Source organism: Vipera berus (genome assembly GCF_964194415.1).
Source record: "Vipera berus genome assembly, chromosome: Z".
In the NCBI taxonomy this organism is placed as follows: domain Eukaryota; kingdom Metazoa; phylum Chordata; class Lepidosauria; order Squamata; family Viperidae; genus Vipera; species Vipera berus.
This window is the reverse complement of record NC_138205.1, coordinates 75,760,274-75,782,886: the sequence shown is the minus strand read 5'-3', so window position 1 is coordinate 75,782,886 and position 22,613 is coordinate 75,760,274. Positions and strand designations below refer to the sequence as shown.

Here is a 22,613-nt window from a genome sequence, read left to right as displayed (position 1 = left end):
GGCAGAGTGAGCAATTTTACTTACTTGACCCAATAAATTTTGCAAAAGATTCTTTTAAAGAACCTATTTTACTTTTAACTATAGTCAGCAAGTCAAATATTGAAGTCTCTGCTATCAGTAGACTATGTCCAGTTATAAAGTCTAGCATATTTTGCTCTTTCAAGGATTTAAACTTAGAGCTCTCATGTCCTGTGTGAGCCCTTATGTGGCTGAGCAAACAGCCTTTGCCTTTGGGGAGGGAGCATTCTCTGTCAGAGAGGAGGAAAGTTGCAACAGTTGTAGTCTCTTTCTCTGAGTAGGTCCTGTTCTAGGGAGTCACATCTGTTTGGATAGATCACTAATAAGGTGGCTTGCTTGCTTGTGACATCTGTCAACTTTGTTTCAGAGACTTAGGTGAAGACTATATTCAAGATGTCCGCTTGCTTCTTCCTTTTCCCCATGTACTTTTTGTAAACAAGCTGGCTCAAGAATGGCAGCAATAAAATAAAAAATGACTGCTAGGGGAAAGAAATCAAGTGACTTAAAAATAAGCTGGGAATTAAAATAGAGGTAAAATGAAAGGTTTTTAGGCAGAGCTTGTCATAAAAGAGTGTAGCTATGCCACCAATTTAAATCTCTGCTGTTGAACTTAGACTCAGAAGATTTGGCCACTCTGGAAGATGTTCCTCAATCAAGACGCAAGGTTGCCTGTGCCAAAAGGGAGCAATTCTCATTATCCTTGCACCTGGCATTCCTATTCTGCATGTCATCATTGCCTTACATTTAGTAGACCTTGTGGCCAAGCACCAATTAGAGCATCATTATTTATTTATTATTTATTTATTTATTTATTATTGGGACTTATATGTCGCCCTATCTCTGGAAGGACTCAGGGCGGCTAACAACAATAAAATACAATAATACAAAAGTTAAAAAGAAATTAAATTAATGGCCCCAGTAGAATAAATTAAAATTAAGTTAAAAATTAAAAACATAATTAAAATCCCTGTCAGTCCAGGTCAGCCTGATGGAAAAGGAGTGTTTTGAGGCCACGGCGAAAGGACCGGAGATCCGGGGCCATCCGAAGCTCAAGGGGGAGTTGGTTCCATAGGGCTGGTGCTCCCACAGAGAAGGCCCTCCCCCTGGGGGTCGCCAGCCGACCCCCAGGGGAGGAGGCCCTCTCTGTGTGAGCGCACTGGGCGATGGGAAGTCTTTCCCGGCAGCAGATGGTCCTGCAAGTATCCCGGGCCTAAGCCATGTAGGGCTTTAAAGGTAAGTACCAGCACCTTAAATCTCACCCGGAGGACAACCGGTAACCAATGCAGCTCACGCAGGAGGGGTGTAATATGGGAGTATCGGGATGCTCCCATCACTACCCGCGTGGCCGCATCATACCTTTTGAACTCAAATGGCAGAAATGTGAACTAGAGATGCTTCCCCACTAATTCATGGTTTTCTGAAACATCTCTGGATGTTCTGTCTAAGTCTAGACAAATTGTCTGTTTAATTAGGATACAGCCAAATTCTGTGTCAAGTTTTCTTTGCCCAGCGGAACAATCAGGATGCCTCTAATGGCAGCCAGCCCCTTCAATCGCATTCTTCCTTGATTTTTATTTTTGTGTGTGGAGCCATCTTATATCCAAATGGCTCACATCTGTAAGTGGCCAATGACTGTTTTCATGTTCATTTGATTCGTAGCATGACCAAATTTAAAAAAAACAACCCCACCCCCAAACCTGAGGCAATTGACTTGAGAAAATGAGTTCCCTAGTTTGCACTGCATCCATACAGTTAGATCCTTGCAAAGTTGTCTCAAAGGTAGCCCTATCAATATATTGGGGGAGTTCCAATATTAAATGTGCCTTTAAGGTAACCTGCACCTAAAAGAGAAGTGTATGAGTAATTTGGTTTAGTGATTAAGGCACCAGGATAGAAATGGAAATATTTGAGTTTTTATTCCCACCTTAATATTGAAATCCAGCTGGGGGACCTTGGGCCAGTCACACACCCTCAGTCCAATTCACTTTGGAGGATTGTTGGGGGGAAATAGGGGGAAGAAGGTGTATTGGATATGTTCATCACCTTATTTGTAAAAGTAATAAAGGCAGGATACAAAAAAATAGCGAGTGATTTGAGAGGAAGAAGGTTGAGAAAGTTGCTGTTGCATATAGTTGATGAGATCCTCAAAGAGATGTTAGAATTTTAAAGAACAAAGATAATATATGAATTGATGTATAGATATAGAAAAGGATAGTTTGCAAGTACAGGTATTCCCGAACTTACGACCACAATTGAGTCCAAAATTTATATTGCTAAGTGAGATATTTGTTGAGTTTTGCCCTATTTTATGACTTTTCTTGCCACGTTTGTTAAGTGAATGACTGGAATCATTATGTGAAGTTGGTTTCCCATTGACTTTGCTTGTCAGGTCACAAAAAGGGATCACATGACCCCAGGATATTGTAACTGACATAAATATGAACCACTTGTCAAGCATCTGAATGTAAATCACATGACCATGGGGATGCTGTAATGATCATAAGTGTGAAAAACGGTCATAAGTCACTTTTTTCAGTGCTGTTGTAACTTTGAACGCTCACTAAATGAACTGTTGTAAGTTGAGGACTACCTGTATGCTCTGTAATGGCCTTGCCATTCACTGTGCATCCCCCTCACAATTGCAGAAGCCATGCCAGTCTTGCTGTTTGCCTGCATTGCTCCCCAATGCAAGAAACTGCACTAGCTTTGTTTCTCCTCCCACTTTCATTTGAGTTGCAAGCCAAGCTGTCTTTGTCAAGCCCCCTGAGATGCCCCTCCTTCCCTCCCTGTCTGCTCCCCCCAGTGGCCACCACTGGTGCTGGTGACAGACCTGCAAGGCCCCCAAACCTGCGGAGCAGCCATAGTACTTTTCAAAAAAATTCTTGCATCTCACACTGCCCCCTCACAGCCCCTGCAATCACACATCACCAATTTGCATGCTGCCCCCACAGCACCATTGTTTCTGCCTGCTACCTGATTGGCTGGGAGCTATTTGTCCCATGCAGCCAAATGCCTGGGTCAAACAGTGTCTGGGTGAATGGGCCTGTCCCAAGGTGGAAGGCCAAGGGACCACTGACTGTGGAGAATAGCTGGGGGGGGGGCAGTGGAGGAGGAAAGTTGGCTGCAAATGGGTTGAGGTGGGTGGCAGGGGGTGAAGGAAGTGCAGCCAAGGGTCCTTGCTTGAACGCCCTAAATCCATTATTGAGATACAAATGACAAACTCAGTAATTCCTCTGTAGAACTGTATCAGCAGCTCCATGGGCAATCTGAGCTTTCTGAGTTGATGCAGGAAGGACATTCTTTGTTGTGGCTTTTGAATGATGTTTATAATGTTAGGTGTTCCAAGTCCTCAGAGGTAATAGAACCTAGAAACTTGAAGATCTCTACTGTTGATACTGTGTTGCCTAATATTGTAAGAGGAAGTAAAATAGGAGAGCTTCTAAAATCCACTATCATCTCTACAGTTTTAAGAGTGTTCAGCTCCAGATTGTTCCGGCTGCACTATGGGGCCAGTTGATCTACCTCTTGTTTATATGCAGACTCATTGTCTCGAATAAGACCAATGATTGTTGTATCATCTGCAAACTTCAGTACTTTAACAGATGGATCCTTTGAGATGCAGTCATTGATATATGTAGAGAAGAGTAATGGAAAGAGCACACAGCTCTGAGGTGGGACTCCTGTGCTAACTGAACAGGTATTCGATGTGATTTTCCCTAGCTTCGTTTGCTGCTTCCTGTTCATTATATACTCATGTCAAAAAAGGTACTGGGTAGAAACTTTAAGAAATGAAATGAATACCTAACAATAAGTATTGGGTATATTTTAGCTAATGAGTTTTTTTTACTAGAGGTTTGATTAGAGATGGTCCTCACCAACTAAAATTGGAATGGATAAGTCTATTGCTAAGTGGCATTATTAAATGAAAAATCTCGTAACTGAACTGGAGTTACACTGATTCTACTGCAGTGATAGTGTGACAGCACATTTCCTGCCTGTTTCCTCCTTGACTTTGCTGGTCAGAAACCAGGTATGAAGGTTACAAATGATGATCATGTGACCATGGGACATGAGTTGTGTATGCCAGTAGTGAAGTGCCCAAATTGTGATCATGTAGCCATAGAAATACTGTAATGGCCATCCTAAACCTACTTTTTCATTGCCCTTGTAACACAGAATGGTTGCTATTTGGGAACTGAGGACCACCTGTATATGATATGGCTAAAGTTTATGTTTAGAACCTCACTAGACAACCCAGTTAGATCACTGATTCAGAGGTGTTTCCTCTGTATTATCTAGACAAGAGAAACAGAATAACCATGGGTGGGCAAAAAAGCAGTGGGAGTGAGAGCAACTTCCAATTTCCTGCCAGTTTCCCCATTGAGCTTTATTTTAGGAAGTTGGCAAAGAGCGTCAGAAATTTTCCATTCTTCCATCTTTCCTTCCCCATTCTTCCCTCTTCCTTGCTTGATTGGTTAATTCTTCCCTCTCCCTTTCCCTTTTCATTCCCTTTCTTCTTTCCTCCCTCAAATTCCTGCTGGCTTCCCCATTTACTTGTGAAGCTTGCAGTGAGAAAGTAAAAAAATGTTGCCCTGAGAGGGCGTTTCAACCTTTTCACCCATTGTACCACTTTTAAGATATGGCAACGTCCGAGTACCACCAGTCGCCTAGCAAGGTGTCAAAAACTTGATGACCCCCCCCCCCAAAAGGAAAGAAGTGATGAAGTACAGGTAGTCCTCAACTTACAACAGTTCGCTTAGTGACTGTTTGAAGTTACAACGGCACTGAAAAAAGTACACCCGAAGCCACAGCCGAGCAAGACACCTGCCCGCCCGGCGGCGCTCTTTCTTCTGTCCAAAATTTTCATTGTTGTGAACATTTCTGTCACGGATTGGCAGCAGGGGGTGGGGGTGTTTGGTTTTTATTCCCCCTGTCTGCTGGGTGGTTGCAGCAGGTTTTGGTCATTTCACATGACCCTGGGACACTGTGACAGTCATAAATATGAATCAGTTGCCAAGCATCTGAATGTAAATCACAAGACCCTGGAGATACTGCAACATTCCAGCTGATCGGCGCTTCTTCTGGGCTGGCGCTGATCCTGGCGCTTCCACTGAGCCCTGACAGCCGTGCAGCTCTAGCCATCTCTTGTTCAGGCTTGTGCGGTGCTGCCACCGGTTCAGCTCATTCCCCTCCCCCGCTACCACTTTTCTAGGATGGTCGCATACCACCTGCCAGGTGCCAATGTACCACAGGTGGTACCCGTACCACTGGTTGAAAAGCCCTGTCCTGTGATACACTATTTAGCCAGTTAAGAGTCATGGCAACAAACATTTTAGGAGTACGTGTTGCTGAAATTGCAAGCAATTAAGTTGATCAGATATCATTCAGCAGGTGTTTATAATTTGATCTTTCATTTCTCGGCCTTGGATAACAAGATTATACATATTTGCTATGAAAAAGAATGAACATATAACTTCTTAATTTTTATGGATGCTAAATGCTTTATTGTAGGATGTCTAGCACTTCCATGTTGCAAATGACTTACAATTGAGCTCAAAATTTCTGTTGCCAAGTGAGTTGCTCCGTTTTACCACTTTTCTGGCCACATCTGTTGTGGCAAAAATGCAAATAAGTTGCTTTTTTCAGTGCTCTTATAACTTTGAACAGTCATTAAATGTTGCAAGTTGAGAACTACTCATATATTAAAGCAGGGTTCCCTAGACCACCACCAGTCTGTGGCACAGCAGAAACCAGGCTATTCAAACAAGCAAAGCCCAATCTGTGCACATACAGGATGCAAGGCAGTACACGAAACCACATCCTTGACCCAGTTCACCAAAAAAGGTTGGGGACCACAGTACAAAAGCAACCAGATGTTAGACCTTATGGGAATTTTGTTCTATTTGCATTTTACTCAGTCTACCCACTTGGCTCAAACTGTTATGTAAAGTAAAAAAAAACCCTATCCTTGAACATTTGTATTTGTCATTTGTATCACAGTATAGGTAACACTTGACGGGAAACTTGCAAAATGTTCATTTTTGCATGGCTTTTTGTAATTAATTTATAATCATTGCAAAAATGATAAACAATTGAAAATTGAAGAGAGATTGAGCAAATTAACTGTTAGACACAGGTATATTTCTGATTATTGCTGCATTAAATGACTTTTACAAATTGAATTATCAACTAGGAATTCAAAAAGACATGTTATATTGTTATTCAATAATGCATATGTTTCAAACTTTACTATGAACTCTGAGGTATTGTTAACACTGCTCTTACAGGTTGAAGAGCCTGGAAAAAGCATGAGATCATGGAAATGGACAGTGGAACATACACTCTACAAAGCTTTTCGGTCATACCTTTTACCTCCTACAAATTTTAGAGAAGATGGCAATATTTTGCAACTTGCTAATCTACTTGACTTGTACAAAGTTTTTGAGCGATGCTAAGTACAAATATTCTAGGACTATTTAATCTGTTTTCTTCCTTGTCATTATAACTTTAATCAATCATTAAATAGTACTGTATTTTAACTTTTGCATAAAAACGTCTATTGAATGGTCAGAAAATTAATCCACTATTGTTCAACGTTTCACAATATCCACATATTGTACAGTGAGCAAATAAAGCTTAATTAAACTCCTAATGAACCATACAACTGATGAAGGTGTATACTGGACAAATATAGAAGATCAGAATTCTCTTTTTCTACTTGATGCTGTTTTAGTATTTCTGCTGGCAGATAGTTTGGGAATAGATGATTAGAGCATTCTTGAATGTAAAGGAAAATTTTATATAGAAATATAGGTAGCCCTCGACTTATGACCATAATTGAAAGCAAAGTTTTTGTTGCTAACCAAAACAGTTTTTAAGTGAATTTTGCCCCATTCATAGTTGTTAAGTGAATCACTGTAGTTAAGTTAGTAACATGGCTGTTAAGTGAATCTAGCTTACCCATTGACTTTGCTTGTCCAAAGGTTGCAAAAGGTGATCACATGATCCTGGGACACTGCAACCATCATAAATTCAAGTCAGTTGCCAAGCATCTTAATTTTGATCATGTGACCATGGGGATGCTGCAATGCTCATAAGAAAAATGGTCATAAGTCGCTTAGTGCCATTATAAGTTTGAATGGTCACTAAACAAACTGTTGAGGACTACCTGTACAGAAATTATCAATTTTCTATTAGTAATATCATAGTGATTATAAACAGCTCCTGCTGACATAGTTTTTACTTAATTATATCCTGTCAGGTTTGTCATTCAAAATAAATAATTGAAACATTTTCAGTCTGTAATGTTTTGAGTTACATAGAATCAAAATTTTCAGAATTAGCACAATGAAAAGCTCAACAATGAAAATGCCAGAGAACATTAAGACAAGACACACCCATGCTATGCAAAGTGTCCATTTAATAGGTTTATATCCGCCACATTTCTCCCACCCACATTTCACTCCACACTTAAGCAGCATACACATCAGGTTTTACACAATTTACGATAACAAATCTTGCTCACTATTCTTACATTAAAAATAGGGATAGTACTGTTTAAAATTGAAATCTCAATTGTGCATCACCATGCAATAAAGCAGATTTTATACAAGTCATTTCTATTTTATATAAATTTAAATATTTTACAAAAGTGTTTCCCATCAAAATGTAAAAAGTTTAGCAAACAAGACTCCAATTGTGTTTTAAAATAAATGGTATTTGATTCCACATTATATTTTGTTCTAATCTCTTAAGTTCTCATTGCACTATATTAAAAGGCACTTGTGCCATGTGATGATCTCGAGCACATAATTGGTTAGTTTGTTGTGCAGCAAATACTCTTGAATTCGTGCATCTCTTTCCAAGCACCAAGCATTAATTAAAGCAGTTGAAAATAATTCAGAGAATAAACTTGATTTCACAAGTGTGAAAATAGTTTATATAAAATAAGCCAACCATAGGGAATTGGGCTCCATCAGATTCCTGAATTAAGCGGCTAGAACTCATCACTTGCATAAATATGTAAGCTGTTTTTCCCATTTGCTCAAGTTAAAGTATTATGAAACTAAAACTCACTGAACAGCTTTGTTTTTAAATTTATGCCAAGGAAAGCCTGTACATAAAATAAGCTCAGGCATTTCCAGGAACAGTGCATTCTTTAGTTTCCTTTCTATTGTTGAGATAGCAATGCAGTTCGATTTGCCTTCATTTTCTCTAACCGTTTCACTAAGTGACTGTTGGTCATCTCCATTTCTTCTATCCTATCCAATGCTGTTCTTAACTAAAAAAAGAGAGACAAAACTGTTAGACTTGAGAAAACCAAGGTGCCATCTAAATATATCATAAAACAACAAAATATTTTGTTGCAGCTTTTTTATTGAACTAAGGTCCCCAAGTAATTTAGCAGATCTAAAACACTCTTTGCTTACAAAAAAGGTTTGAAAGCATTTTAGCCCTACATTTAGCAGTATCTGGTTAAACTACAACTAAACTAGGTGACAAAAGATAAACTTATGCAGCAGCTAAGTTATGAAACTGACAAATAATGAAATTTTCATGTAAGTCATAACTCAGTTGCTTTTCTTTACACTATTTTAATGTCCACTATCTGATCAAACCCAAAGATAAAGAAATCACTTAGAAGGGGAGGCATATGGGTACGCTTTTTGGCAATACACACAGGCCACACCTATGTTTTCATTCACTATTCCACTTCATTCTGAGCCAGCTGTAGTTTCCAAAAAGCCACACATGAAGAACTAAATTGCAGTAGTCTAATCTTGAAATTGCCACATTTGTTATCAATAGAAGCTCTCTTATTTGCCAACACTGGTTAAAATTTCCACTTATCATGAAGGCTTCTCAATTGCCCATGCCAAATCCAGGATGAGCTCCAAGATGGAAACTTGCTCTTTAGATAAAAGTATTACCAAATCCAAATTCCAATCCCCAGAATTGGCAGGAAATCATGCCCAAAACCAATGATATCTCATGCACTTGGAGATATTCAAAGGCTTTTGAGATATCCAACCCGCTTCATAGGAAAAAGATATCATTAAGGTTTGTCTCATGTCAAACTATGGAAATTAAATCTATGTTTGTTAGTTTCCCATTCATTCAAAAGTTAATGTAGGCCATAAGAATTAGCCTTCTAACATCTCCCAAGTATATGGAGTCATCCAGGTCATGGTTATCCCTAAGGTGCTTTTCAAAAGGCAACTGGACTTTGTTTTTCTTTGAAGATGTTTCATTTCTCATCCAAGTAGCTTCTTCTGAAGAAGCTTCTTGGATAAGAAGTAAAACATCTTCAAGGAAAAACTATAAGTCCAGCTGCTTTTTGAAAAGCACCTTTAGGGTCTCCCAAAGTAATCCCCAAAAGTCAAAGCAAAAATGCCCCAATGCCACTTCCTGAGAGACTGAAGCAAAAAGTAGAACACTGTTAACCCTATAAGAAGCAACTGAGAAACTGCAAGAATAACAAAATTGCATTTCTCTATCATCCATTGAAGGCAACTGCAACAATGCTACAAAACCCACAGTAGAAAAAGGATTTAAGTAGTTTATTTCCTACAAAAGTTCTAGACTTGCAGTGCCATCATTTTGACTAAATATACAATTCAAGTGACTATTAGAAGAAACTTTCCAGAGGCCCTCTAATAGTAATAGAGCACCACTAAGTTCAATAGCTCCAAAGAAATCCCGCTGTCCAGATATCTATAGATGAAGAAGGAAACCCATCCTCTTTCTCAGAATAAACTGAAGTTCACTATTTATTCATAGGTTTTCCCTTTGCTCAAATGAAGATGGTCAGCTAGCTTCAGAAAGGCCTATGTGTGGTTCAGAAGACATCTCTACTTCTTTTCTGGAAATATGGTCTCTAAAAACATTGGAAGATGCTTCTAATCAAACTTCTTCAATGGATCCTAACCATAGCTGACAGATTTTAGTTAGTGGAGTCTATCAGTATCTGGCTTTGGACTGGCTATGACAGAGGTTAAGACTAAACCAAGGAGAATGGAAATTCAGGAGTAAATTAACATGTTTCTCACTCTGTTTTCAAGAAATGTGCTAGCTTGGGAATAAAATTACTGAGTGGGCAAAACATATCCCAAATACAGTAGTCCTCAACTTATGAGCACAATTGAGCCCAAAATTTATGTTGTTAAGAGAGAAATTTGTTAAGTGAGTTTACCCCATTTAACGACTTTTCTTGCCACAGTTGTTAAATGAATGACTGCAGTTGATAAGTTAGTAACCTAGTTGTTAAGTGAATCTGGCTTCCCCATTGATTTTGCTTGTCAGAAGGTTGTAAAAAGGGATCACATGACCCTGGGACACAGCAAAGGTCGTAAATATGAAACAATTGCCAAGCATCTGAATTTTGATCACATGATTCTGGAGATGCTACAAAGGTTGCAACTAAAAAAACGTTCATAAGTCACATTTTTCAGTGCTGTTGTAACTTTGAACGTTTGCTAAATGACCTGTTGTAAGTTGAGGATTACCTGTACCGGTACTACTCAACTTACCTGTAACCACCTTCTAATATTCTGTGGTGAATGCCCTCAAAGGCACCCTTTTCAGGAATGCTTTCATACTAAGATTGAAAAACTTTCTAATTCTGTTTGCTAGGATTTAATCCAATGATTTTAGACTCACTAAAGGAATAGGATATAGTCTATGTATTTCTGCTTAAATATGGTACACGTTATTGGAAACTTCGCTATTGGAGAATAAACAAAGGAGCTAAAGAGACTGTGTAATATCTCAGATGTTCCAGTCCATGTTACATATTGTGTATCTGATTATCCAGCATGCATCACTTCTCAAAGAAGACAGAAAAGTGAGGTGGCATTAGAACTATATGCTGAACTTTTTGCATTTCATTTGTATTTGGGATAAATCTGTATCTAGTCTAAGAACCACAATGGAATAAAGAGATCTCTTAATTTGTTAAGGGCTCACAACCTGTCATTCCGAAACAGGCCTTAAACAGGCCTTCAACAGTACCAGAATCTTGAAGGAAGCTGCTGAGGTTTGAAAAGAGGTTGGGGAGAATCTGTGAGCTATGGCAAGATTAAGCAGAAATGCATGCTTGAGGAATCCAATAAATAGACAGATCTTACACACACACACACACACACACACACACACTAGTCGTTTCCGACTCTAGGGGCCGGTGCTCATCTCCGTTTCAAAGCCGAAGAGCCAGCGCTTGTCCGAGGATGTCTCCGTGGTCATGTGGCCGGCATGACTAGACGCCAAAGGTGCATGGAACACGGTTACCTTCCCACCGCAGTGGTCCCTATTTTTCTACTTGCATTTTTACGAGCTTTCGAACTGCTAGGTTGGCAGAAGCTGGGACGAGTAACAGGCGCTCACTCTGCTACACGGCACTCGGGATTTGACCCGCCAAACTGCCGACCTTCAGATCGACAAGTTCAGCGTCCTAACCCACTGAGCCACCGCGTCCCTTATATATATATTAGTTGGCCCATTTAAGCTGGACGTGGACAAGACATCCTATGAATATGTTCATAAGGACAAGAAAGTTTTTAAAAAAGTAATAAAAATAATCCCACTGGCAATTGGTAAATTCATTTGTTATCCTTGATTCGCAAGATCCTTTAGGATTCCATGGAATAGAAATAAAGACATAGAATTATTCTTTTGACCATTCTGTCACCCAATAGTACAGGTAGTCCTCATTTAGTGACAATGATGAAAAAGTAACTTTGCAACCAATCCTTGCATTTATAACTTTTGCGGTTTGGTACAGCACAGGAAAGCTTAAATGAAATAATAAATGCTGTTACAAAGTTAATGATTAAATGGCCAGCCCCTATTGTGATCACTAAATGAGGACTACCTGTACACAAGTTCTGTAATTTCTTCCTAGTATCTTATTTGAAATATGATAATGAAAATGTGATGCTTTAGAAGACTAGACAGATGAAACTTGAAATCTTAAATATCTGGTTATGTATTGGATAATGTAATTTTATTTTGGTTCCTTTTTACTGAAATGGCATGGCAATTTCATCATATATATAATGTGATATATGCTTTCAGAAAGCACTTGCTTTCAGTTTATGTAAACCCTGTATCATCAGCCATGGGGTACATTGATGTTCTAAGTCAGGGGTAGGCAACCTTGGCTCTTTTATGACTCGTGGACTTCAACTCCCAGAATTCCTGAGCCAGCATAAAACAGCCAAGGAGCTAGGTAAATAGCTCCAAGTTCTGATTTTCTAATATTTTTCATGAGGTCTTTTATTAAAAACAGACTCTTATTGCAGCCCTAACTCCTTTGGGAAATTAAGTAGAAAGTACCTTTCCAACCAGAGAAAAGGTCTTTCCTAGTCTAGGTAGCTCCTGAATATAAAATGAACATGTGCCTTCCTATTACTCTTTCCAATTTTTAAAACAAGGTATTCATTTTCCAAACCAGCAGGGGATTATAGAAAGTCTTGTGACAATATAAGTACCATTACCTGAATAAGCAATGATAAATGCCAAGTAGTAGATACTGTTCGCTTTTTAAAGGATAGAAATGGGAGTATAAAGTCTTTGGGAAGTAAACTATTCTTATTTTCACCTGTAACTTTCCTCCAGCTGGTCCAAAACTGAACCAAAATCACTTTTGTCATTTTGAAACTACCTATATGAATGAGAGATGTTAAGGACAGAAACTGGAAGTGTCTGCCTCCCAGAAACCTCATATTCCTGTTTGCATATATGGGAGGATTCAAGGGGGCGATGGAGGAAAATTGCATTGCTGGAAATTGATTATTTTATTGCTAGATGTTAATAAGCCTGATCTTGGATGCTAAATTCTGCAAATGATTTCGTTTCTGGCTGTCCTATGAACACACAATTTCTCACTACAATTGCAAGAAACCTATGGACAGAGTATTTATATTACTTTGAAATAACAATAATCTCAAGCTACCTTTAAATATAGCACACATTCACAGCTCAATTACTATGCTATTACTAATCTTTCACTGAAAGAAAAAGGAGACACTTACCTCTCGTTGAAGTTTTCTCTTTTCTGCTTTCAGTTCATCTTCAACTTTTTCTGCATTTTCTGCAGCAGTTTTATATCTCACCACCTGTCCTTCAAGTCTTAAAACCTAAAAGACCAATGATTTGTTTATCTTCCCATATGCAAGGAAGATTCAATGTAATTTTGACCTTTCTTTAAAAGCACTAAATGGAAAGCATTTACTTTTCACTGTTCCTTCCAAGGAATCAATACAAACATGTCAAACAATACATATTCAAGTGATATAATCATACCCAGAAACTCAATAGAATACTAATTAATTCAAATGAAATGCAAACATGGCACTGATATTATCACTGATTATAAGTAAAGATTTTCCCAATGTAAATGTTTATGTGCAATGTTCTACATCAGACATAGTCATCTTTTCAACTTTTTTTTTTAATCCCATTTATATCCCACCCTTCTCCGAAGACTCAGGGCGGCTTACAATCTAAGAAGCACATATCAATGTGCTTAGCAATAGCCTTCATTCTATGTATATGCCTGCTTATTAGGGCTTTCCCCCCCCCAAGCGGCATTATTACAAAGTCAGCTTATTGCCCTCCACAATCTGGGTCCTCATTTTACCTACCTCAGAAGGATGGAAGGCTGAGTCAACCTTGAGCCTGGTGGGACTCGAACCTGCACTAATTGCAGGCAGCTGGTGTTACTTAAGGAGGCATTAGCCCACTGCTCCACCAAGGCTCCTTGGTGCCCAAATATCTTTCCTGGCCATCAAATCATATATACAATGCTTATTGCTTGAGGAATGGTCCTCTTAAGAAAATATCAAACCCTGGACGTCATTGGCCTGATAATAGATGATAGGATTCCCATACTAGTGTGCAAAAGAGGCATATTATGTGATGAAGAAGGGGAAAAAATGGGGGAGGGATGGTGCATGGTCCTTAGGTTTGGAATATATCAACATCTTAAAAGATACCTACATTTTGTTCCAAAGTAGTTATATCTTGTTCAGCTTTTGAAAGTTTAAATTTGAAATCACTTATTTGTCTGTTGGCATCTCCTAGAGATAAGAAAATTTAGAATTTAAGAATTGTAAACCAAACTTACGAATTCACTTCAAATCAAACCTTTACTTATTGCAAATGTTTGTTCTGGAGGAAAACAAGCACTAAATGTGGCAATTAGGCAACTCTGGAGACTGGTATTTTTCAATATTTATTCCTGAAAGTTCATGAGGTGAATGCTTAAGATCTCAGAAGTTTAGTCAACACTTTTATTGGAATATAAAAAACAGAATGACTTGGATAATAATATTTTAATCTCATACACACTGGAAATGTAGTTATTTAAAAAAATTGCAAATGGTAGATCAAAAGATATTATACAAATTAATTGTCAAGACATTTCTCACCATGTCAAGAGAGAATGTAAGAAACAGCTCAAATGAGAAAAAAGTTTTCTTTCTGCAGTTTTCAGTCTCTCTGGTTATGACAAGAACTCTATAAATTTCACAACTGGTACCAGACTTTGCCTGTTTTCCTTCATATTACCTCTTTAAATTGTACCTTATACATCTATAACTATATACAGTACTTTCATTAAATCTGCTTTATCATCTGGTATAAAATTGCAAAACACAAACTGAAAATTTGCATAGAAATCAAGACATGACTACTTCAAAGTGCATCTTCTTTGAATACTGAATGAATTAACATACTCTGCATTTCAATTAATTGCAAATCAGAACCATTTTCCAGTCCTGTTAAATCAGCATTTGTGCTTTCATGCCTAGAGGATTTCTGCCGTGCCTCTTCCAATTGCAATTTCAGTTTTTTAATCTGAAATTAAAATAAAACAGTATTTTCAGTATTTCACTTCAAACTTTATGAACTATATGAATGGTTTTAACTGGAACAAAAGTTTTGCCCTATACATATTATGAAATATTTAATACATACAGCAGAAATTCACAACCTGTTGCTCTTAAAAGATTTTGCCATGGCCCTTGACAACCTCCAAAATTGCTAGCAAAATGCTGGAGAAGGAAAACTGTCTTACAGATGAAAGATAAGATTGCTTTACTTAAAGAATGTACAACAATCGGATCTTTCACCTGTAAAAAACAGAAATCTCCAGCTTAACTTTTTTTTTACAAGTTTCCCACTATAAGCTTAAAAGGTAAAGGTAAAGGTTCCCCCGCACTTGTGTGCTAGTCGTTTCCGACTCTAGGGGCCGGTGCTCATCTCCGTTTCAAAGCCGAAGAATTCAACAAATATGAAGCCCCTCCTAGATTATTCTCAACAGTCAGAAGAGAATAGAGGGGGAAAAACCATGAATTCTATAGTTCCTGGATTATTGCTGAAGCATCAGAATTATAGCCTAAAGAAAACAAAGCTAACTCTGGAGGCCATAAAGCAAGTGAATTTCTGTTATTTAATTAGAACTTCATTATGGGAAGCTGTTTAACTCATTGCTTTATAAACCTTCAGGAGACTTACCTGTGACAATAGCTCTTCCTTTTCTCCTGCTAGCTTTCGTAGTCTAACATCTAGAACAAACAAATAGCTTAATTTCACAAATTAGAAGGCTTTTGAAGAATAGTTTTATGTGGTTAGAATTCCACCCAAACATTCACAATAAGACAGGTAGGACCTTTTTAAGCAAAACTAGCCCACAAAACTTTTAAAAAGATGGATTAACGCTATTATCTTTAACTTGCAAGTACAAATACATTGAGGAGGGTGACTTGAGCAAACCATTACTGAATTATAGCAAAATCACTTTAAAAATTGTAACTTAAGGCATAGGGTCCAACTAAGCAGTTAACATTAATTAACTCTTAGTATAGCAATCCACACTTACCTTACTTGTTCAGGCACTGTTCAAAGTCACAACAGTGCTGAAAATAACTTTACGACCAATGCCTGCATCTATAACCTTTGCAGCATCCCTCAGTCATGTGATCACCATTATAGTCAGTATATATTGTATCTATTGTTTCTCTCCCCGCCCCCCATTGCCCTGTGGAGAAGTTGGAGAGAACGGATTACAAGAGAGTAAGCAGGCACACAATAGGGAATATAGTTGAAAGAATATGCTTATTTCAGCAGATGTGAGGACACTACACAAACAGCCCAGTGTATTCCGCATTGAGTGCCTGCTTACTCTTCTGTGATCTGGTCCTCTCCTATGAATGTAATATTAATTCCCTTCCGGTTAATTATCCCAGTGCCAAGGTGAAAATTCCAAACAGGAGGGGTGTGGTTAGAAGACAAACAAAAATCTAAGATGTGAAACTGATTAGTCTTGTCAGTTCCCAGCCAGCTATCCCAATGCAGCAGTTTGTTTTTGGAATACTTTCTACAGGAAGCATTCTAATACACAGCGACTTAAATTTAAATATTTAAAAGCAAAAAAAAAGATTTATGGAGTGCTGGAATTAATCACACAGAACTAAAAAGCTGATCTGTCTAAAAGTACAATTCTTTTGGTATAATTTTTAAATTTTATGTGCTGAAGCCCCAATTTAATGTTAATCTTTTAAGAAAATGCTTATTTACCTAGTGGTCCTTCCCCTGCTGACTCCAAAACTTGAGCAGCTTCTTGTGATACAACTGTAATTGCACCAATTACTGGTTTATGGTTAATATCACCATTTGGAGTGACTTCTGGGATTATTACTAATCCATGTTTCTGGGGGGGGGAAAAGCAACATTAACAATATTTATCATAAAATTGTATTTTACAGATAAGCTATTTACTTAGCTAATATAATCAAAGTCACAACACCATTGTTTCCATACATAAGTTAGTATAAAGGAGAAAATGATGTAATGATGCTGTACTTTCCTTTATACTACCTACGGTCTGATTCTCCAATCTACATTTGTAAAAAGTACTACTGCTAACATACCTCTCCTCTCTTCATTGTTTCCTTCAGGTCAGCCAGCTCATCTCTGAGCTCATCTCGCTCAATTCTAATGCAGTCAAAATATTCTTTTTGTCTCTCTAGAGCCTGGTTACAGCCAAGTAGCACAAAGAAAATAGTATAGAGAAAAGAATTTGTGATAGATAAGAGATTTCTTGTAAATACAAGAAGAGTACTAAACAAAAAGAAGGAAATAAAGCTTTGCATAATCCTGTGTTTGCCACAAAAAATCCTGTATTTGCCATATTTAGCACAAGAATTCCTCTGTTATAATGGATCTGTCAAATATGTATCTTGTCTTGTTGATTATATTACATATAAACTTTAAATACAATTCTGGTGTAGTATTTCTTCCACACTAAGCCTATCATTCTCACAAATAAATCCCGATGCTAGGATTCAACGTGGAATTGATAAAATATGAAATATATGACATACTGTAAATTAGGGCTGAACTGAATCAATGCAACTAAATTAAAACCATTAATTCTTGTAATTCTACTTCACAATTAAACCTGTACCAAACAACATTATTCAAATTTTTATCTAAAACCTAGAGCAAGAAAAGATGCACTAAGATTTTCAGATATAAGCATTTGGATTTGACAGCAGGCCTACAAAATTATATGTATGGTATGATTTTCAATTTAAATGAAGCAATGTTGTCAACTGAGTTTTTACTGAAGAACATTAAAAAAAGAGGAAACCATATGGTTTCCTATTTCTCTTCAGGGCCCTGATTTTGCTTTGTACTAGATTTTTATAGGATACCTGCTTCTCAGAAGCAAATCAGTTAGCAAATTGGTAAGCTTTTAAATAGTTTCCCCAGCAGTCCATCAACCAGCAGATTCCCAAGAACTATGGAGTGAAGAGAGTACTGCACCTACAGTATATTATAGAGTCACTAAATAGGTGGCTCATGTCCACAATTCTCAAACCTAAATTTCATTTTTAATCATAAACAACTAGCATCCAAATACAAAACTTAACTGCAACAGTGGAAGTACTGAGCAATCATTCTGCTTTATCATATATGTATTCATGCATGCAGCATATGCTCTTGAATGGCACTTATTTATTATCTAGTATCCAGCATTAATTTATTTAATCTAATTTATTGCTGTATTTGTAGTTACTATATTCAGATCCTCTGCATACTGAAACCATTAACAATCTTAACATTTGCCATTCTATTCCTAGTCACTTTTCACCTCAGAATAATCTCATACCCCAATTTTTTTATCTTTCCAATTAACTGTTTCCTGGAGGTCAAACACCTCTTTGGATATAGATTCTATTTTCTGCTGCATGCGCTGGTTCTCCTGCAGTAAACACAGGGAAAAGAATAAGAGGAAAAACAAGTAAAGGGAATTACAAAAAGATAGAAGTGAGTAAATAAGCCAAAGAAACATGAAAGACAGAGGTATTATGAACAAAGATTTGAAGGGTAGAATTACAAACAGATTTAGGATTGATGTTCAAATACTCTACAACTGTCTTATATTACTGACAGTTCTTGATTTATGACTATTCATTCAGCAACCATTCAAAATTAAGGTAGCATTGAAAAATGGGATTTAGGACACATATCCAAACTTATGGCCACTGTAGCACCTTGTACTTGTGCTGCAGCTTCCCCCCCAAATCTCTCCTATTCTGTCTTGTTGGGTCCTGCAGACCTTGGTCCTGCTTCCCACTCCCCTGAGTTCTACACTGTCTTCCCCACCCCCATTGTGGCTTGATCGCTTACCTTTTTGGATAGATTTCCTTTAGGAGGCAGCTACTTTGCCACGTGGCCATTCTGCAGTTGTGGCTGCACTCATTGTCCCAGAAATGGGCACCATTTTGGGAATTGCCATAATTCCAATGATGCAGGAAGGGGAGCATGGGGTACTTCAGGGAGTGAAGATGGTCCTGGGAGGCCTAGCAGAGGCTGCATCTAAACTGAAGGTTCTTCAGTGCAAACCTGGGCATGCACTAGGTCTCCCAGGGCTCCCTCCACATCTGTGGCACCTCAGGCCCTGCTAATAACTACAACAGGGACAGCAGTGGTTGGGGTCGTTAAATAAGGTAATCACATGGTACTTCAAATAATGACTGTCACAATTTCTGTACATAATTGGCAGGTTCCATTATGATTGTAATTCAAGGACTACCACAGATTTATGTATAAATATATAAGTTCACCAAGAAAGAGTTTAATTATATTTGAAATGTATCCAATTTTAAAATATTGGTATAATGTCACTTTTATACCATATACCGGTTCAGTGTGGCTGCTACAGTTTATACCAAGGGCTCTTCCACATGATTTTAATACAGACAACATAGCCACATCCCCAACTTGATATTACTACATTATACATAGCTGTTACTCAATCCAACCAAATCAAGGTACATATTCATCTCTTACTACCATAATCAGCTAAAAATCTATGAATATCAAAAAACGAGCAAATACAACATACAAAACTGACCATCTGGAGTCTGAATTCAAGTATCTAAGCCATATTTTTTACTGATCAAAGCACTTCTATCTTATCTGAATACAGTTTCTATTTTTTTCAGTCATTTAGTAAATTATCAAATTGATCAACAGATCATTTTCTTGGTAATAGAAAACAAAAATAGATACACACATACATACAACATTGATGATACCAATTTTGAAAAGATCTCTTAATACAGGATCTAAGGCAGGGGTGTCAAACTGCCGGCCCAAGGGCCAGACGCGTCACAAAAAAACTGCGCCCACCCATTGCCGGCAATAGGGAAAAAGCTCCGACATGTCTGGTCTAAGGAGACTTCTGTGGGACACTACAGATCAAAGGCTCTGCTATTAACGATCAATCTTCAGAATCAGATTTTGGATATTAGTTGACAAAAGGGACCAAAAGAGTGATCTTCTGATTCAAAGTGTGTAAGGTAATCCTGAAGGATATCTAGGCAGGAAGGAACAGGGGCAGGATGACCAAGAGAAATTAAGCAGTGAACATGAGAGACAGAGCTCAGGTGATGAGCAAAGACCATCCCCTCCTGATCCTCGAGCACGGAGAGTGGAGAGAAGGCGGGAATAGCGCAGACTAACCCGACTACTTGGGAGGAGAGCGCCATGCCCCCGGTCATCACACAATTCAACCATTTAATTTAATCATTTGGAATAATTTTGTCATTCACATTTCATTTTGTCCCTCCTTTAGCATCCTTTCTTTAATGATTCTATTCCATCGTTTCTTCGATATTAGTGTAACTCTTGTCCCATGAGTTGTCTCATGGGGAGTTGGCCGTGGTGAATTAGCTGCAGCAAATTGGTTGTGGCGAGTTGGCTGTGGTGAGTTGTCATAGACCCCTCAGACTCTTTAAGCAGTTTAGCCAGAGCCATTGTGGTGCAGTGGTTAAAATGCAGTACTACACGCTAATTCTGCTGGCTGCTCTCAGTTCAATCCTGATTAGCTCAAGATTGACTCAGCCTTCCATCCTTCTGAGATCAATAAAATGAGGACCCAGATTGTTGGGGGCAATATGCTGACTCTGTAAATTGCTTAGAGAGTGCTGTAAAGCGGTATATAAGTCTAAGTGCTATTGTTATTGTTATTGCTATTACACAGTCAGCATATTGCCCCCAACAATCTGGCTCCTCAAGAAGGATGGAAGGCTAACTCAACCTTGAACTGGTCAAGACTGAACTCCCGGCAGTAGGCAGAGTTAGCCTGCAATATATTCCCATTTTCATTTTCTCTTACACACACACAGACATAGACACAGAGACACAGACACACACAGACTTCAGCCAGTAAGTATATCTAATATTTCTGTCTCCTATTTTTTTCACAGCCACAGCCCTGTTTAGTAAGTCAAGCTGAGACAGAGTGACTGTCGCAAAGTGATTCAGTCAGCTTGCATATCTAAGAGAGGTGTCAAACTCACAGTTAACCTGGTTCCAGGCAAGTCATCTTAATCACTACACCAAACTAATAATAATAGTATAACTGTACTTATACAAATCTAGTCAATTAAGGAAAATTTTCATTAGTAAAGATCTTGATATTGTCTCCTTTTTGAGGTATATAAAAACAAAAAGAAGTGACTGAATAGGATAGTAATTACAGTGTTACGTCTAATGTAGAAGACCAGTAGGAGTCCTTGGGTTATAAACCTCTTGGGCTTACCTCTCTACCTCAAATATGAGAATGACACAAACAAGTAGAGTCATGCCAGCTCAAATGTTACCTGGATTAGCAAGATTCATGTCATATGTTGAGGAACCAGGACAATCTGACAATAAGTGGGCTACCAGAAAAACAATACATGGATGAGACAAAAGAACCTGGTTTGATGGAATGCTACTATAACAACAGACTTAATGAGAGAGTATACTGTATATGAAACATATAAATGACCTATTGCTGGGCCGAAGACCTGCATCTTCATTAATTAAGAAATGGTTAGTTACCCAATACTTCAACAAAGTGAAGAGAAAAATGCTTTCACAACTTGAGAAACACCAACTACACATTACATCACAGACTCAAGAAGACCAGGAAGACCAACTGGCTGTACAGCCAACACTTGGAACATCACTGCCACATTACAGTGCACAGCAGCCGATATGAAACATAAGATGATGTGTAAACTAGCTACAGTCAATCCTTGAAGCCTATTATCAAAGCTTATTGGAGATGGAGATGCTAAAAGATGCCAATAGAGCCCTCATGACAATCTCTACTATTACCATAACCAATGAACTGGTATAGGCTGAAGCCACTATAATCCTGGACCATCCCAGACAAATGGCTGCCTAATCTCTTGGTATATGATCAAAAGGTACAGCAGTATATAACCACCACCACCCTGAAAATGAGGTTAGAGGCTAATATCAAGATGACTCAAAGTCTCCTTATAGAAGAGATGGGCAGCACAAAAAATTAATAAATTTAAAAAACTCAGGCAAGTTAGTCAGCTGCTGGAATTACAGAAGGGTATGTCAATTTGGCTACTGAAACATACAAAGCCTAACTCCAGCTAAAGCTCTAGTCTAGGGTATGCTACAGCTGCCTGAAAAGCTAATGAAGTCCTAGATTGCACCAAGAAAGGGACAGTTTCAAGATCATATTAAGTGGTAGTACTACTTTATACTGCACTGGTGAAACCACACTTGAAACACCACATCCAGTTTTGGTCACCACGATACAAAAAAAATGTTGAGACCCAAGAAAGAGTGCAGAGAAAAGCAACAAAGATGATATAGGGCCTAGAGCTAAACCATATAATGAAAGATTGAGGTAACTCGGTATGTCTAGTCTAACAAAAGAGAAGAACTAGGGGTAGCAATCTTCCAGTACTCGATGGTTTGTCACAGAAAAGAGAGGAGCTGACCTATTCTCCAAAGCAAGTCAAGAAAGTAACAGAGGAAGATGATTAAAGAGAGCGCTAACCTAGATCTAAAGAGAAATTTTCTGACTGTGAGAACAATTAATCAGAAGAACGGTTACCTCTGGAAGTTGTAGACACTCCATTACTGGAGGTTTTCAAGAAGAGATTGAATAGCATTTGTACAGAATGGGCAGGAGATTAGACTAGAAGACCTGCAAAGTCTTTTCCAACTCTATTATCTAGTGTTCTATAACACCAGTGAAAAGTGGCTTTTGC

General features: G+C 38.2%; 2 protein-coding genes across 5 annotated transcripts in view; one reads left to right on the top strand and one right to left on the bottom strand.

Annotated features, from left to right (window-relative positions):
• Window positions 1-7,181, top strand: part of MLH1 (mutL homolog 1) — a 56,660-nt gene extending 49,479 nt beyond the window's left edge. For both annotated transcript variants that reach the window (XM_081345361.1, XM_081345362.1), the window contains exon 19: window positions 6,306-7,181. In XM_081345361.1, the coding sequence (XP_081201487.1) occupies window positions 6,306-6,473 (168 nt within the window). In that variant the 3' untranslated portion in view covers window positions 6,474-7,181. The remainder of the gene's footprint in view (window positions 1-6,305) is intronic.
• A 237-nt stretch (window positions 7,182-7,418) lies between these two features.
• LRRFIP2 (LRR binding FLII interacting protein 2) overlaps window positions 7,419-22,613 on the bottom strand; it is a 70,880-nt gene continuing 55,685 nt past the window's right edge. For all 3 annotated transcript variants that reach the window (XM_081345358.1, XM_081345359.1, XM_081345360.1), the window contains 8 exons: window positions 18,194-18,286; window positions 16,950-17,051; window positions 16,597-16,729; window positions 15,535-15,584; window positions 14,754-14,874; window positions 14,017-14,096; window positions 13,050-13,154; window positions 7,419-8,299 (listed from right to left, as the gene is read on the bottom strand). In XM_081345358.1, coding sequence (XP_081201484.1) covers window positions 8,189-8,299; window positions 13,050-13,154; window positions 14,017-14,096; window positions 14,754-14,874; window positions 15,535-15,584; window positions 16,597-16,729; window positions 16,950-17,051; window positions 18,194-18,286 — 795 coding nt within the window. In that variant the 3' untranslated portion in view covers window positions 7,419-8,188. The remainder of the gene's footprint in view (window positions 8,300-13,049; window positions 13,155-14,016; window positions 14,097-14,753; window positions 14,875-15,534; window positions 15,585-16,596; window positions 16,730-16,949; window positions 17,052-18,193; window positions 18,287-22,613) is intronic.